Raw genomic sequence first — 22,038 nt, 5'->3', positions numbered from 1 at the left:
TACATTGCACTGCCTCTGCAGGAAGCTTATTACATTCATTAACTACATGGTTGGCGAAGTTGTTTCTACCCACTTCCAAACTAAATCTATTTCCTGACAGTTCGAGATCATTATTTCTTGTCGGATTCTCATTCAGTGTAAGAATTTAGTCACCTTGATGTTGTCAATCCCCTTTAGAATCTTAAATACCTGTATCAAGTCACTTCTGATTCTACGCTTTTTTAGGGAAAACAGATTCATATGTTTTAGTCGATTTTCGTATGATTTATTTTCTATATTTGGAATCAGTTTTGTGGCTCTCTTTTGTACTTTTTCCAATCTGTCAATGTCTTTAATGAGATTCGGTGACCATACAGAAACAGCATATTCCAAAGATGAGTTTTTGAAGTCAAAAGATCGCGCGATCAGTCATGGAATCTTATTTGCTTTCTCAGAGGCTGAAATACACTGCTTGGATGATTTGAGATCGTTACTGATAATTACGCCGAGATCCTTTTCACTATCCACTTTTGTTAACGAATTTCCAAATAACTTGTAATCGTACTGTTATTTTTACCTATGTGCATAACCTTGCATTTACTTGTGTTAAATTTCATTAGCCACTTTTCAGACCATTGCTGTATTTTTTCTAAATCTTCTTGAGTATATAATTGATTGAAGTGATTATTTGCCATCCCGCACAACTTTGTATCATCAGCAAATATGGAGACAAAAGAATTTAGTCCTTGGTCTATATTATTTATATATATTATGAATAGAGGTGGCCCAAGAACGGAACCCTGCCAAACTCCACTCATAACATTTTTCCATTTAGAAGTTTTACCATTTAAAACAACTCTCTGTTTTTTATCATTCAACCAATTTCTAGTCCATTTTGATAAGCTGCCACTTACTCCGTGTGAAGCTAATTTAGTAAGTAGTTTCTTCGTGGGGGACAGAACCAAAAGCTTTTGCAAAGTTTAGATATATTGAATCTAGATTGTTTCTTTTGTCATAGCTCGAGCTGACTGTGTTGTAAAATTCGAGTAAATTAGTCACGCAAGAACGTTTCCGTCTGAATCCATGCTGGCTATCATTTATTAAACATATTGCATTCTAAGCTTGTTGGCATTATTATGCTCCATGTAGATTCAGATAAATGCGTAGTTAGAATTTCTGTATGTGTGTTTGTACATGCGTGTCAGCGTGAATGTTCGAGAACTTACTAATTGCCATTGGTACCTATAAAGTAATTATCAGTTTATTTGTAATGCGAAAGTTGAATGAATGGGATACAGATCATTATTACTATCAAATTTAAGTTGTTGTGTAACTGAAAGGTGTATGAATGTAAATTTCTGTGCGCGAGTGAATAATCATAATAATTATATAAATCAGATTTAGCAACTGCTAAGGGCACGCTACTCAAGCCTTGTCACGTACGCAGTCAGTCGGGAGCTTACTTAGAGTAAATACAGGTCTTTTTTCTTGACTTTTGTGAGAGTGAGTGAAGACGTAGATTGTACTTTCCACGTACAATTACAATAGAAGTTTACCTGCCGTGTTTTACTCCACCTCTATTATTGACCATACAATAAAGTTACTTTCTAAATTATGTTCGATAGTATCTCTGATGATAGTTTACGTAATTTTTCCTACGATTGAAGTCAAGCTTATAGACCTATTGTTATTTGGTTTCTTTTTGTCACCTTTTTTGAATATTGGACTGACCTTAGCTAGCTTCCATTCTATTTGGACATCTCCGGATATGATGGATTTTTTGACAATAATTTCCGACTAATAGAACAGCAATCTCATTTTTCATTTCCTTTAAGATTCTTGGATGCCAACCGTCAGGCCCTGGTGTTTTATTAATTTTGAGTTTCTCTATACACCTTTTAATTTTTTCTTTTGTTATATTCACCGTGGTAAGTTTACCCTAGATTTTTCACAGGTTTCAATTTGGAGTTCACTTTGAGGTGCTTCGTTTACTAATACTGAGCTAAAATAGTTGTTTAAAATATTAGATATTCCTTCGTTTGAATACTCAAGTTGACCGTCAACAGATAATAGTGGGCCAATGTGATTCCTAATCATCTTTTCATCTCTAATGTAACAGTAGAATTCTTTGGGATTCTCTTTGGATTTATCAGCAATATTCATTTCGTATTGTCGTTTTCGTTTTTTTTTTTTTTTTTTTTTTTATCTCTCTGTATTATTACATAACTTTGATAGTCGTTAGGTGTACCCAAACATTTGTATTTCTTATAAGCCTGCCTCTTTTTAGCAATACTTTTTTCAGTTTCTTTGTCGAGCCATTTCAGGCGAGCCTGATTTGGGGGGTGTCTGTCCTTAAACGGGATGTAAGTAGGAATCATCTTAGTAAGCGTATTTTGAAATATTTCCCACATCTGATCTACAGGTCTTACGCTTAAAATTGCCTCCCAATCTGTAAGCTGAAGCTCCTGGCGTAGTCCTATGAACTGAGCTTTACTAAAATCGGGTATTTTAGATGCACATGTATCTATTCTAAAAAGATAGCAGTTTGAATCTAACTAAGTTGTGGTCACTATTTGCAATAGTTTCACCAACCTCCACATCGGCTATCATGCTTTCACGGCTAGTGATCAATAGATCGAGTGAGTTTCCATGTCTTGTGGAGCAATTATCACCGAGAGTAAGTAATTTTCACCGAGAAAATCAGTCAAACGACTACCTATATGGCCATGTTCAAGGGTCATCCAATCATTGTCAGCAAAATTGAAATCACCCATTATCAATAAGTCACCGTTGCAGAAACTAGTTCTTGAAACAACAGTTTGTCGTCTGCTAATGATAATGTTTTTGGCCTATATATTACATATACATTCATTTTTGTTTTTTTGCCTGTTTGTTTGTGTTAATTCTACCCACAAACTATCATATGCATCCTGTTTTACTTTCTCTAAAACACAGACATGGTTTAGATGGCTCATGTCCAGCTATGAGTTGTAAGAGGACTTTTTCTGTGTGGGCTTGTTCATCTTGGAGATAAAGTATAAACTCGTAGATACTTGGGTGAGCCTTGCCAACGACTACTTGAAAGCGCCGATGCCATCCTTCAAGGTGGTTTGTTGTTCTCGGTTCTTCCTGGATTACACGGTAATAAACACTCCATACCTCCTGTGGAAAACTTGGCTTTGTCCATGATCCACGACGCACAGAAATGACGAGGCTGGATGTACTGGTGTTCGTTAACTGGTATTGATAGTACCCGATGTATGTTTCTCTGATGTAATTTACGAAAGGGTCAGATTCAGGAGGCATATCTGAAATAAATTCATGAAAGGCTCTTGAGATGTCGGAAAGGGGAACAAAAGTCAAAACAGGGAGCTGTGTAATAATAATAATAATAATAATAATAATAATAATAATAATAATAATAATAATAATAATAATAATAATAATAATAATAATAATAATAATAATAATAATAATAATAATAATAATAATAATAATAATAATAATAATAATAATAATAATAATAATAATAATAATAATAATAATAATAATAATAATAATAATAATAATAATAATAATAATAATAATAATAATAATAATAATAATAATAATAATAATAATAATAACAACAACAACAACAACAACAACAACAACAACAACAACAACAACAACAACAACAACAACAACAACAACAACAACAACAACAACAACAATAATAATAATAATAATAATAATAATAATAATAATAATAATAATAATAATAATAATAATAATAATAATAATAATAATAATAATAATAAAAATAATAATAATAATAATAATAATAATAATAATAATAATAATAATAATAATAATAATAATAATAATAATAATAATAATAATAATAATAATAATAATAATAATAATAATGACAATAATAATGATAATAATAATAATAATAATAATAATAATAATAATGATAATAATAATAATTAATAACAATAAAAATGATAATAATGATAATAATAATAATAATAATAATAATCATAATAATGATAATAATAATGATAATAATAACAATAATGATAATGATAACAATGATAACAATAATAACAATAATAACAATAATAATAATAATAATAATAATAATAATAATAATAATAATAATAATAATAATAATAATAATAATAATAATAATAATAATAATAATAATAATGATAATAATAACAATAATAATAATAATAATAATAATAATAATAATAATAATAATAATAATAATAATAATAATAATAATAATAATAATAATAATAATAATAATAATAATAATAATAATAATAATAACAACAACAACAACAATAGTAATAATAATAATAATAATAATAATAATAATAATAATAATAATAATAATAATAATAATAATAATAATAATAATAATAATAATAATAATAATAATAATAATAATAACAACAATAATAATAATAACAATAATAATAATAACATTAATAATAATAACAACAACAACAACAATAGTAATAGTAATAATGATAATAATAATAACAATAATGATAATAGTAATAATAATAATAATAATAATAATAATGATAATAATAATAATAATAATAATAATAATAATAATAATAATAATAATAATAATAATAATAATAATAATAATAATAATAATAATAATAATAATAATAATAATAATAATAATAATAATAATGATAATAATAATAATAATAATAATAATAATAATAATAATAATAATAATAATAATAATAATAATAATAATAATAATAATAATAATAATAATAATAATAATAATAATAATGATAAGAAGAAGAAGAAGAAGAAGAAGAACAATAATAATAATACATATAACAAAGGCTTTTCCCCCCAACACGGGGGGTAGCCAAAAAGAAAAAGGCACAGAAACCACTCCCACCCATTCCATTTCCTATATATTCCACTCCCCTCCACCCTCCTCCCTCCCTCTTATCTTGGCACCTCCTGGATGGCAGGTCATCCCTGCATCCTGTCCACTGCCCTGGGTCAGAAGCAGTGTCGCAAGACACAGCACATCCACAGCAAGGCCGCTTCATGAATTCGGCGACCCCCCCCCCTCTCCGTCCCCCCATGCAGAAAAGGAGAAGACGGGGAGAAATCCCTTCGGGTTGCGTCAATTTTTTTTCCCTCATACATACTTTCTCACCCCCATCTCCCACCCACTCCCTCTCATGCATCACAGCATCATCTATACACAACCCCTCTCCATTCACCCCTATCTTCTGTCCTCTCCCGTCCTTCCTCCACAGACATTCCTCTTTTTTGTAATGCCCCTTTCACCCCATCCATCCATCTCATCCTAGGACGCCCCCTCATATTCACTCCTTCCACCTCTGCCTTCCACACTTCTTTTACTAATCTTTCTTCGTTCATTCTTTCCATGTGTCCAAACCATTCTAATACTCTTTCATCAACCCTATCTCCCAGTTCCCTTTCCACCCCTGTTCTCCTCTTCACCTCCTCATTTCTCACTCTATCCAGCCTAGTAACCCCTATCATGCTTCTCAGACATTTCATCTCAAACACGTTCAAACTCCTTCTCTCTTCCTCTCTCATGTTCCATGTTTCTCCCCAGTACAAAGATGTTGGCACAATCACTCCTTCATATAACCTCTTAGCATTCATTCCCAGATGTTTATTTCTCATTACACTTTTCAATCCACGAAGGCATTTACTCGCTTCTCTCAATCTACATTCTACCTCCATCCCCACTCCTCCCTTTCCTGCCACATTCGCACCCAAGTATCGACTACAACAATGGTCGACAGAACGTCAGCGGTTATCCAGTTTAGTATTATTATTACTATTATTACTCTCATAATCATCGCTACTTGTTTAATTAGTTATTTACCTATTCATTTCATTAGTTAATTTATTTATCTGTCCATCTTATTTACCTCTTTATTCATTTTTCATCCGACCTCCTTATGAATCTATAGGTCTGTAAATATACTTTGTTCTCCATTCCAACTTATTGTATGTGTTGTGTTGCGCACACATACTTGTTACGACAAATACTCCCTACAGATGAAGAGGAAACAGGTGGCGGGCACAGGTGTGTTCGTTCACATTTGGTGTCCTTTTCTGTGGTGGCAGCACCAACGACTTCGTTTGCAAACTTTTATTTTTCTCGAATCTCCAATTGCCAGATCATCTTTGCGTTATATATTGAGAAGCTGAATGACGAACTAAGACAAGTTAAACCGATACGAATGTTAGACACATCGTTGAATAGTCCTGATGGACGTCTAGAATACTGCAAGCGCTGTCATCTTGCTGCTTTTCAATTTCACAACACTTGAATTTACAAGAATCGTCTCCGTCTATAGGGGTGGAATTACTTGTAGGCCTATTCGTCCACGAGAGACGACGTTCGTTGAGTTCAAATGTCCCAGCCTACCCTGCAAATTAGGAAAACCTCCCTCCCTGCGTGGCTATGCCTGCGTGGCACTGAGCTGGCACTGAGCTGGCACATGAGCACCCGAAACATGTGTGAAGCGAGACACGCAAGTGTTCTGGGTGTACACGTTGTTGCTTTTGATCGAATTGATGATGTCAGAGTTGCAACGTGGGTCTTTTCTAGCTCTCCTATCCTTGGTGGTGTCTATCGCGAAGAAGATGTTGGGGTCATAATAAGGTGGTTAAGGGGAGATGTAAGGAGGGAGAGCGGCAGAACAGCGAGGATAGAGTTAGTATTCAAACATAAACTAATGCTGCGTGATACCAAAGTCCTTAAAACAATGACTACATAAAAATACAGTCAATACCCCATACATGGTTTCTTGTGGGAGATGTTCAAATACATATTTCATATCTATTAAGAGTTATCACCATTCTTTTCTGGGTGGGGGGGAGGGGTAGTCTTCAAACATAAACTAACGACTCTGGTTCGTAGGGAAGACACTCAAATCTATAAAACAATGGCTATATAAAACATATAGTCAATACCCTATACAGGCTTTCTTCTGTGATTGTTCAGAGATATAGTCTATAATTCTGGCGACCACGCCACAAAACAATTCACGAGACGCAGGCTGACAGCTGATTGACCGCCCGAACGTCTGGGTATCTGCCAGAAGGGGTAAAGTCCCTGGTCGTCACCACTCCACATCGTGACAAAGGAGGGCTCCCTCCGCCCCTGCGGGAACTATACTCGTAGGCGTCTCAACACTAAAGCAGAGCCAGACCACTACTCACTGCCCAACATCGCCGACATCACATCTTTCCTCCACGGCCCAAAAATCTTCTCAAAACTGGACCCTCTGAAGGGGTACTACCAGGTCCCCATGCACCCGGAGGACATTCCAAAGACTGTTGTAACCGTTTCTTAAAACAACCTATAGTTTCAGCGCTCACTACATGGTTACTAAGTCTATTCCACTTGTTGACCACCCTATTAGAAAACCAATTCTTTCCTATTCCCTTCTTAAATCTAAATTTGTCCAATTTAAACCCATTACTGCGAGTCCTGCCCTGTTGTCTTAATATGATGACCTTGTTTGCGTCACCCTTGTTAAAAACCTTTTGATCCACTTGAACACCTCTGCGTCTTTCCAGAGGGTGTAAGTTAAGGTGCCTATGCCTCTCTTTGTAAGGTAAATTTATGACCCCATGTATAATTTTGGTCATTTTCCTCTGTACTGATTCTAGTGAATTGATGAACATTCTATAAAACGGAGACCAAAACTGTACCGCATAGTCAAGGATAGGTCTAACTGATGCTAGAGTTTGATAATTACCTCTGCACTTCTATTCGTAACTGTCATAGCAATGAAACCTAGTGCTCTGTTGTCTTTATTCCTGGCGCTAATGCACTGTTTCCTGGATTTAAGGTCAGGATTTCACTAGAGCTCCTAGATCTCTCTCGTACTCAGTTTTCTCTAAAAACATGTTATCTAATCTATATCTACTTTCGGGGCTGTGTAGCCCTACGTTTAACACCCTGCACTTTGAGATATTGAAGTCCATTTGCCATTACACCGTATGTCGTATCGCGTCCGTGGTTGTGTTCCATTTTCTCTTCTGGGATGGCCATCTCTAAATTTGTCATCAGACTGCCTTCACAGTTTGGTCTCCTACTGTTAATCCATCTGGCTTTGCTAGATCTCTCGTATTGTTTCGTATAAGAATAACTTTGGTTTCCTTTCGCCGACGCGATGATTGACACTTTGACATTAACTGGTTGATTTGATGAAGAGATATAATTTTGAGGATAGTTAACCAGATAAAGAGAGCTAGGTTTTAAGAATTTAAAGAGTTGTGGTATTGGAGGAAAGGGATTAGGATACGAACGGAGGAGAGGTTACTTAAAGGTATTTTTTATACCCTTTGATGGTAAGTATAGTTTATTTGATGAGGTCTAATCATTACGAATACACTTGATGTGATCATGAAAAACCAAAGAGAAATATCAATGACAGGAGACATTGTGGATGGAGACATTTTATGTAGGAGACATTATGAGCCGCAAATGATGGAGATGCTTTGGGTGGAGATATTATGTACCGGATCCGGTTGGAGCTATACAATAAGAAATGACAATAACTCAAGTAAATGAAAAACGGGCAAAACGACAAACTTGCATTGTTTACGTCATACTGTTCACCGTCAACCACCAATTCCACCACTCCTCACAGCATAGAAATACGTCACTCCTCATAGCATGCCGATTGCATGACAGCCTCTCTTATTACGCTTTTCAGTGAACATATGTTTTAAGTCCATTGTTTCAACCACGTCGGTGGAGGTTAGTTGGCAGTTGTTACACTCGAGTCCCCTTGTACGGTTTGGAGATAAAGTACATAGTTCAATAGATGTTTGTACTTTTGACATTCTTCTATTATATTTTATAAAGTTTTACCGTAGATATACCGACTCGCCCATAAATTGTGACTTGAGATTACTTCTAGGAGTTGAAGAGAAAATTGTGCATTTACTCTCAATTGTTGTGTGGTTTCAGTTTGGGCAATATCGACTCTTCTGGAAATTTCCACATCGGTTCCTGGTTAAGTCATTCCGACGGTATTCGGGTTCCGGGTGGATATAAAAGTGGATATCTTTACAAAGAATCCCCGCGGAAATTATCAAAGGGATCTATGTTATAAGCATCCCCACGAAGGCGCAGGAAACCGGGCGCAGATATTTTTCCCTTTCAATCGATATGTCCAGTTGTCCACTGCGTAGTGGCTTAGTCTTCATTGTCGAAAGGGGCAACGGACGCTAAACGTCATACGGTGGTGCAGCCTAGATCTCTGCAAAATAGCATATAACGATTATATTAAGATACAATTAATACTACCGGTAGTTCACGTCGTGCGCGGCAGTTTCGGTCTCAGATGTTTCGGCCTCATGAAATTGTCGACCCGGACGTTTCGGCCCCCATTCATATAAACCGCTCTTGACTTATTTGGCTTCAGAAAAAGTTTTTCTTTGATTAAATTGATATAGATAAAGATACTGTGACGTTAGAAGGGAATTTCAAGACTATCTTACACAAAAATTATAGTATCTTTTCATTTCCAAGAAAAAAAATCTTCGCAAAAGAATTTCAGTCAAATACACAATGGGTTACATAATTACTTTTATTATCTATTCTACAGGAAAAAAACATGAATAATTTTATTCTAGAGGTTATGTTCCTTCTGACCTAAGGTCAACCGCTTATCTTTGTACTTGGATGGCCACCTTAAATTGATATTAAGACCATCTAATCATACCATTGGTTATAAAATTTTGTCATTTGTCAATTACAATTTTATCTGTGATGAACTGTGCTCTTGGTTTAGAACTTTTTTTTTCTGAGATCCACAGCTTTCCCGCAAAGACAACTGGGCCAACAGATTAATTTTGCCCACGCCTTGCTTTTCAGGAAGATTGTCAGCAGGAATGGCAGAGACTGTGATTATGGTGACAGGGGGTTCTGGATTGGTGGGCCATGGCATTCAGCTTGCACTGGAGGAGGACAAAAAGCCAAATGAGAAGTGGATCTTCCTTTCTTCTAAAGATGCTGACCTAAGGTATTAAATATGTGTATCTCTGGTTTACTTATCCAGTTCTGACCAGCACTCCATTCGGCACTACTTGCCAAATATAATTTATTTATAGTTGGCACGTTCTACTCGTCTTTCCGTATTATTCTTAAGTTAAGATCGTTGGACAGATTTCAGATTGATAAAAACTCGTGGCAAAAACAGAAGTGTGGTTAAGGGGGCCATCGCGCTCGAGAACGATCGGAATTTCGCGAATTTTTAATATGTTATATATACATATACTGAGATGTTCACCACCAATTTTCATATCATTTGGTTGAAAAACAATTACATTATTTAAAAAAAAACTGTTCTTTGAAAAATCACAAAAGTTCTATTTCCTCATTTATCCATTGACTGAACATGCTGAAAAAATACCACAAATGCTCTATTGCAAAACCTAAATAATTATTGTACAGTTTTTTAATTTCCTCTTAGTTTAGCAGAAAGAATTTTTTTAATGTCCATTTTTTTTAACATAGAATACAATATATGAACTTCTATTACAAAAAATTAAAAACGCCACGATGAAAAAATTGCAAATTTATTCAGCTTTCAAATTATCTAAACCCCATTAAAATCGGCTAAGTAGTTAAGGAGGAGATAGAAAAAATGTAAAGAAAATTGTAGTCTTGAGATATTGAGCTTTGAAGTTCAAAATACATTTCCCTGCATTTTTTATATTTTTCATTTAGATTTTTTTTTCTCTCTGCGCCAATCTTCATGCATTCTATGTCATTCACATGTTATTATAAAGTGTAGCTGGTACCTGGTCCCCCCCCCCTTTTTTACGAGGTACTAGCACCTCAGAAGGCGAGGGTTTCAGGAGGCACCTCCCTCATTGTCGCCAGGTTCGCTTACTAGAAGCTCCCGGATGGTAATCGGAGCTGAACGATAGTTTTCTTTTCCTCTTTATGGTCTTTGGTGTCCCTTTCTGTTCTGTGTCTTTGTCTTGTTCCTCAAGTGCTTTTGTAATGATGGGATTGACTCCAACCAAGTGAGAAAGAAGATTATGTGTCCTTCCAGAGTTATGATCAATGTGATGAAAAGCACTCGGAGCGTTTCAGTTGAAGAGGCACGTGATGGTACGTCACGCATGCTTGATGTTGATGGTTGCGGTGACGTCATTTGACAAAAGAGGATGTGGAGGGGCAAAGGAGGGCGATAACGCGGTCAGCCTAGGGGAGCCCGATTGCACCGCATCTCCAGTAATAACCGAGGCAGAAGCACACTCTTTCTCAATAATTTGATTCAGTTTCTTAGCTCTTTCATAAAACGCACGTTTCTTCTTCGAATGTTTAGGCATTCTTGAAATGATCATAGCTTCAAATAAAAGTAAATAAAGGTTCTCCAAGGAGCGACAATTCGCTTTCTCCGCCTACTCACAATAATTCTCACAATTTACTCACGTTTCTGACCAGAGACAAGGCATGATGATTGTATACCACTATCTCGCCATCCCCATTTCGGGGGATCCTGAATTATTATTATATTATGTCTCCATTTAAAGAATATATGTAATATATGACATGTCCTCTAATACAAAACTGTAATAATTGTACTTATTGTTTGCCGCCCACGGGCGTAATAATTTTATTAAAAACAAAACTACGTTTCTGACGTATTCGAGTGTGAAGTGCTTTCCCCACGTGTAGGACAAGTTTCCAGCTAGTCTATTAGTGAATAACAAAATACATCGCATTTGTGCCATTTTTATTCCGATGAAATAACTTAGTCGAACATATGTGCAGCGAAGGTGTAGTGGGAAGTGGGTGTCAGAAAAGTAGTCATAACTCCTTTATATTTTAGTATTTTGCAGAAGTATTTTAGAAAAGGGTTGACAAAGTCCACTAGATGACAGGGAAAGTGTTTTCGATTTTATATGTATATATGCACGAGTATAATACAGCAAAGGGTCGAGGGTGGTGTCAGAAGTGGGGGGGTCAGAAATTTAGTCATATAACTCCTTTATCTTTTAGTATTTCGCAGAAATATTACAGAACGGGGTTACTGAAGGCCAATAGATCACGGGGAAATTGCTTTCGATTTTTTTTTTCTTTTTATCTATTTAGAATATATATATACACGAACATGATACACCAGTGGTCGAGGGTGGAGTAGGAAGCAGGGGGTGTCAGAAAACTAGTCATAACTCCTTTATTTTTTGGTATTTCGCTGAAATATTTCAGGACTGGCTTGCCAAAGGCCACTAGATGACAGGGATTTTTTTCGAATATTTCGATTTTTTGAAAATATTAATCGGAAATTCACCGCGACGGCCCCCCATAATTAACTTCACCCGCTACCTATGGCTTTATTTAGCGGTTAGTGATTCTTTCATAGATCATACATACATATACAAAGGCCTTGATAGTCATCATAATGGAGGTAGCCAAATGAGCATATATTTGAAGCCCTGGCTGTGTTGGAGAGAAATATCAAATGGGGAGGGGGGGGTGTCCCTAGTATCCTGACTCCCTCCTATTTAGTCACATTTTACAACATACAGGGTGAACACAGCATCAGTCTGGAATACTGAAGGTTAAGGAATAATAAAGAAATGGTATTACAGGAGTGGTAAACGAGGGTAGCAAAACGGAGAGATTGCTGAAAGTTGAATTTCTGGGTCAATCTGTTGCCGTTAGGCCATTGCTTTCTTTTACGTAGATTTGCAGTTGTGGGAGACACTGGTTACATATTAAAACCTAAAGTGCTATTAATATGCCCATGAAATATCATTTGTCAATCCTATTTCCTATTCAGGTTATTAGTTTTATTCTCTTTATCTATTTATTTTTTTACCAGAGATCGTGAAGCTACAAAGCTCCTGTTTGAGAAATACAATCCAACACACGTGATTCATTTGGCAGCTGTGATTAAAGCCTTGTCCAACAATATGGAAGATAATTGTAAACTTTTAGTAAGTATTGCACTTGTTATTTTTGGAAGTGCATGAGCACCCTTGGGGTTTGTTTACTATGCAGTTATGGCTCACCCTCACCCTGCTGATTGAATGATCAGAAATTATAGATTATGTTTCTTGTTTTACATTTTTATGGCTAAAATGATATGTAAAATGCATGCTTATATATTTCCTTGTGGATATGGATAAGAAATCCCATAAATGCCTAAAATTAAAAATTAAAAAATCAGTAAACCCTTTTAATGCAAGTAAAAATCATTGAGAGCTTACTCTTGGTGCACCCACAATTTTTATACATCACTGCATAGGTTTATATATATACAGTAGACATATGTGTGTGCATGTGTACCTAACTGTAGTATAGTATACAATCACATGCCACCCATGGCCTTTTCTTATGTAGAGGACAGGGAGGTCTTGATTGTGGCAGCGGTAGATACTGGGATAATGTGATTGGCGATAATCATGACCAGGGTTTGATTTTGCCTTGAAAATTGGTAGGAAAAATGACAAGTGGATGGTTATGGAATCTTCTTGCAGAAGTAATGGTTTATAGAACAGTTCAATTCTAAGATCTAGTTGGGTGGGCACCTAAGCACTGAGCTGTAATACGTGCCGCTTATTTTCTGTAAATAATCTATTTGCTTCTTTATGCATGTATACTGTTTTCTGCAACAGGCCTAAAAGGCCTGTTAGGATACTTTACCATTGCAGTCCATTGTATGATAATGGGCCTTGAACTTCCCCTTTCCTCCTTACAGAGGATTTTTTGAACCATGGAATTTAATGTGGCATGTCCTTACTGAATGTCTCAAAATTCCATCTATATTATTCTGTCTTCACTTCTTTTCTTTCAGAGGGTGAATTGCCAAATTAATGATGTTGTTCTAGATTTGTGCAAAGAGTACAAGGTTCAGAAAGTTGTGTCCTGTCTCTCTACATGCATTTTTCCTGATAAGATCACATACCCAATTGATGAAACATTGGTGAGCATGAATTAGAATGCAGAATCATATCTTTACATTTTTCTTGATTGTTAATGGTCAATGTTGAGTTCCATGCATTTCTTGCTAAAACGTTCCAATCTTATTGGTGTACAGTTATTTGTGTAGAAATTATTATAGTTAATTTCGTGGTCCGAGTTTACTTACTTTATTTATTTTTTTTTTTTTTTTTTTTTTTTTTTTTTTACAGATTTACAATGGCTCTCCCCACTCTTCTAACTATGGATATAGTTTTGCAAAACGAATGGTTGATGTGATGAATCATGTCTATAATGACCAGTATGGTTGCCACTTTACATCAGTCATCCCTTGCAATATTTTTGGGCCACATGATAATTTCAGTTTGACAGAGGGGAATGTGATGCCAGGACTTATACACAAGGTAAGTAAAAGAGTTATGGGAAATATGTATTTGGGGATCAACATATATTGCTTGTCTGTCTGTCTCTATATACCAAAAGTTTTTACCCCCTAAAGGGAGTTACCCATCCAAGGTATTCTTCCACCCTCTCCCATTTCACTCCCATACATCACCTATTCATTTCCCTTTTATCTTAGTTCCTATTGGATGAAGGGTCAACCCTGCCTCCCGACCCATTGCTAGAGTCGGGATCAATGTAGCAAGACACAGCACATCCACAGCAGGGCTAGCAGCTTCATTAACATAGTGGCCCTCCCTCCCTTGGCTTCACACAAAATTAGAGATGACAAGAAACCCCAGTGAGCTGCACCAATTTATAGTCCTTTTCCAACCATTCTCCACTCGTGTCTACCTCTTGCCTTCTCCCTTTCCTGCTCAACAAACATTCCTCTTTCACAAGTAAAACATAATTTACCACATACTGAAATTTTCTCCACACTAGGCTTACCTAGCAAAGCGGGATGACCAGCCATTTGTCATCTGTGGTACTGGGAAGCCTTTGCGTCAGTTCATTTACTCTGTAGACCTTGGCAGACTCATAATATGGGTTCTTCGGGAGTATCCAGAAATTAAGCCCATAATATTGGCAGGTTAGTATTATTGTGGAACCATGATTTGTATTATGGGCCAAAAGGTGCCCTATTTGCATGTTTTATAGTTGTAACTTGTAAACCCTTCGACAGCATTAGCCTGCACAATTTCCTGGTAATAAACCTACAATAATTCTTGTCAATGGTACAATGTTGTCAATATGGATACAATATTTAGGTAAAGAGGGCAAAGAGAGCAGATGGACAGTTGTTAATGGTAGAGAAGATTGAGGGTGAAATGGGTAGTACTTGAATCAATCAGCCGTCGCCTCATGTTTCACTAAATGGAAAACTACAGCCCCATAGTGGTTGGCAAGTAATTGGAACCTTCCACGGATCTTTCTGGGAAGAAACTCTGGATTGTTGTCCGAGTTGTATCGGTGTGGGACTGTTTCTGCCGCTAGGTCAAAGTGGAAGAGGAGGAGAGCAGTTGCCGGACGTCAACTCTGTAAATGTGAAAAAATGTGGACTGGTTATGGAAGTGAATTATAGAAAAAAGGCGGGGGTAAATGGTAGAATGAAGTGTTATAAGGAAAAGGTATTTGGGGTGAATTCAAGGAGAAAGTTGTACGAAGGTATGATTGCACCTACGATGCTACATGGAGAAGTGAAGCAGTAAAGGAGTCCGAGATAAAGTGACTAAATGAATTTTTGACGAGGTGCTGAGATATAAAAGGTGGTTGGATGGGTTTTGTACGATATGGAGGGACCAAGGACGGGTACCTGCACGTGGTGGTCCTGCGAGATAGATAGCAAAGCTGACCATTTTCAAAACAGTCAACCTCCACACTTCCATCAGGAGATGCAACCTGAGGAGCTGCCGCTTGGTCTCTGGATTGGGCACAAGATTTATCCTTATCAACCTCGGCTGTATTTCTTACTTTTTCACATATGGAGAGCTGATAACCAGCAACTGCTCTCTTCTTCCTCTCACTTTAAGCTGGTGATAGAAACAGTCCAACGCTGATTCAGACAACAGTCTGAATTTTTCTTCCCAGGGAGATCCGCGGGAGGTTCTGAGGACCATTGCCAGCCACTTTGAGCTTCGAGGCAACAATTGATTGTTTGACATGGATATGTGATTTATCTTGGCCACCCCATTTATAAGGAGGGAAGGCCTATTGGTACTCTGTTGGTGTTCGGGCCGCTTGCTGACCCCTCACCAAAGATACTATCTGCCTCCATTGTTGTCGGTCTTGCGCACGTATCATCCATTCTTCCGTATTCTCCATCCCAGCACTTCTTAGAGCTTGTTTGATGTTATCCATCCATCTTCTTCTGGGTCTCCCTGCTGATCATCTTCCACCGATAATTCTTTCTGTCATGACCTTTCTTGGGATTCAGTCCATTTCCAGTCGGGCGACATGACCATCCCATTGCATTCGTCTTGCCTTTATTGTACTTACGATGCTTCCTTGATTTGCCCACTCTCTTAGTCCATGGTTGTGTCGTCGTCTCCATGCTTGTTCATATACATCATACACTGGGCCAAAAATCTTTCTAAGGACTTTATTTTCAAACAGATAAGGAGTGTTCCATTATCTTTGTGAGACTCCATGTTTCACACCCATACAGCAAAACTGGTTTGATAACTGTGTTTTAGATCTTCAGTTTTGTCTTTTTCGATATGTTTGCTTTTCCCAGGACTTTTTGGAGACTGTAGAAACATCGATCGGCTGATGTTAATATATTTTTACTTTCTGTTTCCATATTATTATCATCATCAACCATAGAGCCAAAGTATTTAAAACTTTGGCACACCCCATAACCTGACATTATCCATTTGTAATTGTTTCTCTCTATTAACGTCCTCTTCCATTCGCATTAGCTCTGTTTTTGCGTTGTTCACCTGTAATCCCATTCTCTTTGCTCTCTTCAAATGTCATGAAAATATTTTTTTATCCCTTCTATTGTTCTATCTACTAGGTCTACATCGTCAGCGTATGCCAAGACATTTACCCTTCCGGTTTCAAACACCACTCCATGATTTTCCTTTGAAATCACTCCGATAACCCTCTCCAGTATCAGGTTGAAGAGCAGGGGGGATACTATACACCCCTGCCTTAGTCCACTTATTATTTCAAATGAGTCAGTCTACTTATTACCGACTCTTATCATTGCTCCTGATTCATAGGACTACGTCAGGAACTTCAGCTTACAGATTGGGAGGCAAAATTAAACGAAAGACCTGTAGATCAGATGTGGGAAATATTTCAAAATACGCTCACTAAGATGATTCAAACTTACATTCCTTTTAAGGACAGACGTCCCCCCAAACCAGGCTCGCCCAAAGTGGCTCGACAAAGAAACTGAAAAAAGTATTGCTAAAAAGAGACAGGCTTATAAGAAATATAAGTGCTCGGGTGCATCTAATGACTATGAAAATTATGTATCAATACAGAGAGATTTAAAAAAGACAATAAGGAAAAGAAAACGACAATACGAAATGAACATCGCTGATAAATCCATAGAGAATCCCAAAGAATTCTATAGTTACATTAGAGATAAAAAGGTTGTTAGGAATCACATTGGTCCATTATTATCCTCTGACGGTCAACTTGAATATTCAAATGAAGGAATGTGTAATATCTTAAACAATTATTTTAGCTCGGTATTCGTAAACGAAACACCTCAAAGTGAATTCCAAACTGAAACCTGTGAAAAGTCTGGGGTAAACTTACTACGGTAAATATAACAAAAGAAAAAATTAAAAGGTGTATAGACAAACTCAAAGTTAATAAAACACCAGGCCCTGACGGTTGGCATCCAAGAATCTTAAAGGAAATGAAAAATGAGATTGTTGTTCCATTAGAAATTATTTTCAAGAAATCCATCATATCCGGAGATGTCCCAAGAGAATGGAAGCTAGCTAACGTTACTCCCATATTCAAAAAAGGTGACAAAAAGAAACCAAATAACTATAGGCCTATAAGCTTGACTTCAATCGTAGGAAAAATAATGGAAACTATCATCAGAGATGCTATCGAACATCATTTAGAAAGTAACCGTTTGATAAATGATAGCCAGCATGGTTTCAGACGGAAACGTTCTTGCGTGACTAACTTACTCGAATTCTACAACACAGTTATCTCGAATTATGACAAAAGAAACAATATAGATTTAATATATCTAGACTTTGCAAAAGCTTTTGATACCGTCCCACACGAAAGACTACTTACTAAATTAGCTTTGCATGGAATAAGTGGTAGCCTATTAGGTTGGACTAGTAATTGGTTGAAAGGTCGAAAACAGAGAGTTGTTTTAAATGGAAAAACTTCTGGATGGAAAAGTGTTGCAAGTGGAGTTCCTCAGGGTTCCGTTCTTGGGCCACTTCTATTCATAGTATATATAAATGATATAGACCATGGACTAAAATCTACTGTTTCCAAATTTGCTGATGATACAAAACTGTGCGGAGTGGCAAATGATCACTCAAACCAATTAGATATTCAAGAAGATTTAGATCAATTACAGCAATGGTCTGAAAAGTGGCTTATGAAATTTAACACAAGTAAATGCAAGGTAATGCACATAGGTAAAAATAACAGTAAGTACGATTACAAGTTATTTGGTAATTCGTTAACAAAAGTGGATAGTGAAAAAGATCTCGGCGTAATTATCAGTAACGACCTCAAATCATCCAAGCAGTGTATTTCAGCCTCTGAGAAAGCAAATAAGATTCTGCGACTGATTGCGCGATCTTTTGATTTCAAAAGTCCATCACTCATTAACAAGCTATATAAATCGTTAGTTCGTCCACATTTGGAATATGCTGTTTCTGTATGGTCACCGAATCTCATTGAAGACATTGACAGACTGGAAAAAGTACAACGGCGAGCCACAAAACTGATTCCAAATATCAAAAATAAATCATACGAAAATCGACTAAAACACATGAATCTGTTTTCCCTAAAAAAGCGTAGACTCAGAGGTGACTTGATACAGGTCTTTAAGATTTTAAAGGGAATTGACAACATCAAAAGTGACAAAATTTTCACATTGAATGAGAATCAGACAAGAAACAATGGTCTCAAACTATCCGGAAATAGATTCAATTTAGAAGTAGGTAGAAACAACTTCGCCAACCGTGTAGTAAATGAATGGAATAAACTTCCTGCACAGGTAGTGCAATGTAGTTCAGTTCGAAGCTTTAAGAATCAGTTAGATAAATACCTAAGTAAGATGCTGTAATGATTATATTTTATCTTATATTATTTGTTTTTGTTTTGTTATCATTTGTCTGTCTGATTTTTATTTATTATTAGTTATATGTCAATTTATTATTATTTACTATTTACCTGTTTGTTTATTATTTAACTATACCTATGCATTTATTTATGTATTTTATTTGTTATTTACATTATTATAGTTTTTATTTATTGTTTTATTATTAATATGATTTTTTTTTCGCATCCGACCTAGATATGGATCAAAAGGTCTCCTGTCGGCATGCTCCGCCTTTGTAATCCTTTGTAATCCTTATTGGTACATATATAGTATTTGTAGAGACCATATACATTATTTAAAGGACATAAAGCAGATATCTTTATTTTGCAGCGGATGAAAAAGATGAAATTTCAATTAGAGATGCAACTGAATTGGTGATCAAGGCCTTTGGATATAAAGGAAAAATTGTTCATGATGTCAGCAAGAGTGATGGCCAGTTTAGGAAGACAGCCAGCATTGCTAAACTAAGAAAATATCTTCCAGATTTTAAGTTTACTCCCACCAAACAAGCTATTGAGGAAACGGTAGACTGGTTCAGGAAAAACTATGAAACTGCTAAAAAATAATTTTCAAATAATAATAATGTCTCTCATTAGGGGGATCTTTATCCCCTTCATTCCAATTGTGTATGTTTTCTTTAGTGAACACAGATTTGAAATGTTTGTTCATAATTTCAGCTATTTCTATATCTTCTGTGTATTCCATGTTCCCTTGACGTAGTTTTACTATTTCCTGTTTATTTTTCAGTTTACCATTTATATATTTATAGAATGATTTAGGTTTATATTTACATTTGTCTATTATGTCTTTTTCATGGTTTATTTTTTCTTTCCTGCGAATTTTTACATATTCATTTCTTAGACTGATATATATTTGCCACTCTCCTTTTTTAATCTTTTACAAACTTTGTCTCTTATATTTTGCTTCACTATATTTTTGTTGGTTCATATATGTATTGACAGAAGAACCTAAATAATCATAAAAAAAACTAAAGATCAAAGATCTTTAATGTGTAATCCATTTAAGCCTCCATTTAAGTATTTTGTGTGGTTATGTTGATTTTGCTGTTTTCAAGGTATCCGTTGTATTGATAGATTTATAAAACTGAAGCCTAGTCCACACTGAGTTGTGCAGCACTGTATGATGTACTTGGAAGTGCTGAATACACTGTCTATCACTACCCATAGTGTTGCACCACTCAGCACTGAACATTGACGAGGGAAGGACGCGTGTCCTCATTGTCCAGTTCACAGTTAATAATGTGAGACATTTCTGCTTTAATTACTTCCAAACTTGCACTTAAGTCCTTCCGTTTGTATTCTTTGCACTTCATGTTTCAAAGGCAAGGATGTTGTTGTAGTAAATCTCCTAAATGTTGAGTAATGTGTTGGCGCAACGTTATGCTCAATGTGGACGGGCCTTTAGTAACACTTCTCCAGCATAGCCAAGTTATAAATTACTTTAATTTATACACAATGTGTGTCGTGTAAATTCATCTCTTCAAAAATAGGTGTCAATTTATATGCTGAATATAAAATGTGAATTTTCATCACTGATGGATAAACAAATGAAACAGGTTGCTTAACACTCAATGCACACTGCTTGCCATAACTCTCACAACCCACTACAATTACGTCCAATTGAAAGTTGTATTTGGAAAGTCTATCTAACAGAAATTTTACCAATATCAATGACTTAAGTCGCTAGGTAGTTTACTAATCTATTTAGAACCCGTTTGCAGTAGTAAAAAGCATGTCTTTGAAAATCCACCATTTATAATAGCTGATCAGCATACCAGTGACGCCACCAATACTAAATGGCCAGTTCTTGAATTATATATATATACTAGCCATACCCCTCCTAACAACCCTTAAACCTAACCAAAATAATTTGTAAATGAAATATAGCTTTAAACATTCCCCCTCCCAGGTGTGCGCCCCCCCCCCGAAGGTTGGGAAACCCTAGTTTGAAAATACATGCATACACAAACACAAATATCATATGTGCACATTCTTTTGCGTGCGTGTGTGTGTGGATTGACAATGAATGTCTGTAGCTAAAAGGTGAAGAAATTAATCTCGTTTACTTATCTTCCTAGTGTATAATCTTGTGACATCTTGTACTATGCCAGTTCCTTTCGTAGTGTATAATCTTGTTACTTTTAAACCTTTTTGTAACACCAACTTTTCTGTATTCCCCTGAAGATGTGAATAACACGAAATCGCTTGGGAATTACTGTTTCCTTCCGACTTCCTTTGTAGTTACCAGCAATGTATATATATATATATAGAGAGAGAGAGAGAGAGAGAGAGAGAGAGAGAGAGAGAGAGAGAGAGAGAGAGAGAGAGAGAGAGAGAGAGAGAGAGAGAGAGAGAGAGAGAGAGAGAGAGAGAGAGAGAGAGAGAGAGAGAGAGAGAGAGAGAGAGAGAGAGAGAGAGAGAGAGAGAGAGAGAGAGAGAACGCAGGATTCCTTTGAAAAAGCATACCTGCGAAACTAGTCAATAAACTCATAGTAAGACTCCTGTGTTTCCTACTCCACTTACGTCATATATATATATGTGTGTGTGTGTGTGTGTGTGTGTGTGTGTGTGTGTGTGTGTGTGTGTGTGTGTGTGTGTGTGTGTGTGTGTGTGTGTGTGTGTGTGTGTGTGTGTGTGTGTGTGTGTGTGTGTGTGTGTGTGTGTGTGTGTATACGAGTATACACACACACACACACACACACACACACGATAGTCGAAGTGACAGCGAAGATTGGAACTCCGGAAAAATAAATCGTGGATCTCAACGACGAGGGAGTGCCTGTGTTGTATTAGTAGGGAAGGGG

General features: G+C 36.2%; 1 protein-coding gene and 1 long non-coding RNA gene across 2 annotated transcripts in view; both read left to right on the top strand.

The window, feature by feature from the left end:
• Positions 1–22,038, top strand: part of LOC143024812 (uncharacterized) — a 174,665-nt gene that overhangs the window by 89,441 nt on the left and 63,186 nt on the right. The gene's annotated exons all lie outside the window — the stretch shown is intronic.
• On the top strand, positions 8,768–21,476 carry LOC143024804 (GDP-L-fucose synthase-like). Its single transcript, XM_076184025.1, has 7 exons — positions 8,768–8,818; positions 9,890–10,037; positions 12,855–12,969; positions 13,830–13,958; positions 14,167–14,358; positions 14,840–14,987; positions 19,545–21,476. Exons 2-7 carry the CDS (start codon positions 9,907–9,909, stop codon positions 19,778–19,780), a joined length of 951 nt encoding a protein of 316 aa, XP_076040140.1. The 5' UTR covers positions 8,768–8,818; positions 9,890–9,906; the 3' UTR covers positions 19,781–21,476.

The sequence above is a fragment of the Oratosquilla oratoria genome, chromosome 4, assembly GCF_046742065.1.
Source record: "Oratosquilla oratoria isolate Oo_2021 chromosome 4, ASM4674206v1, whole genome shotgun sequence".
Taxonomy (NCBI): domain Eukaryota; kingdom Metazoa; phylum Arthropoda; class Malacostraca; order Stomatopoda; family Squillidae; genus Oratosquilla; species Oratosquilla oratoria.
The sequence above is the reverse complement of the archived record's forward strand: the minus strand, read 5'-3'. Positions and strand labels throughout refer to the sequence as shown.

Coding starts and splice junctions, on each gene's coding strand:
- LOC143024804 (XM_076184025.1), top strand. CDS start 9,907: ATGGCAGAGACTGTGATTATGGTGACAGGGGGTTCTGGATTGGTGGGC. Junction 10,038..12,854: donor TCTAAAGATGCTGACCTAAG/GTATTAAATATG, acceptor TTTTTTTACCAG/AGATCGTGAAGCTACAAAGC. Junction 14,359..14,839: donor TGCCAGGACTTATACACAAG/GTAAGTAAAAGA, acceptor TCTCCACACTAG/GCTTACCTAGCAAAGCGGGA.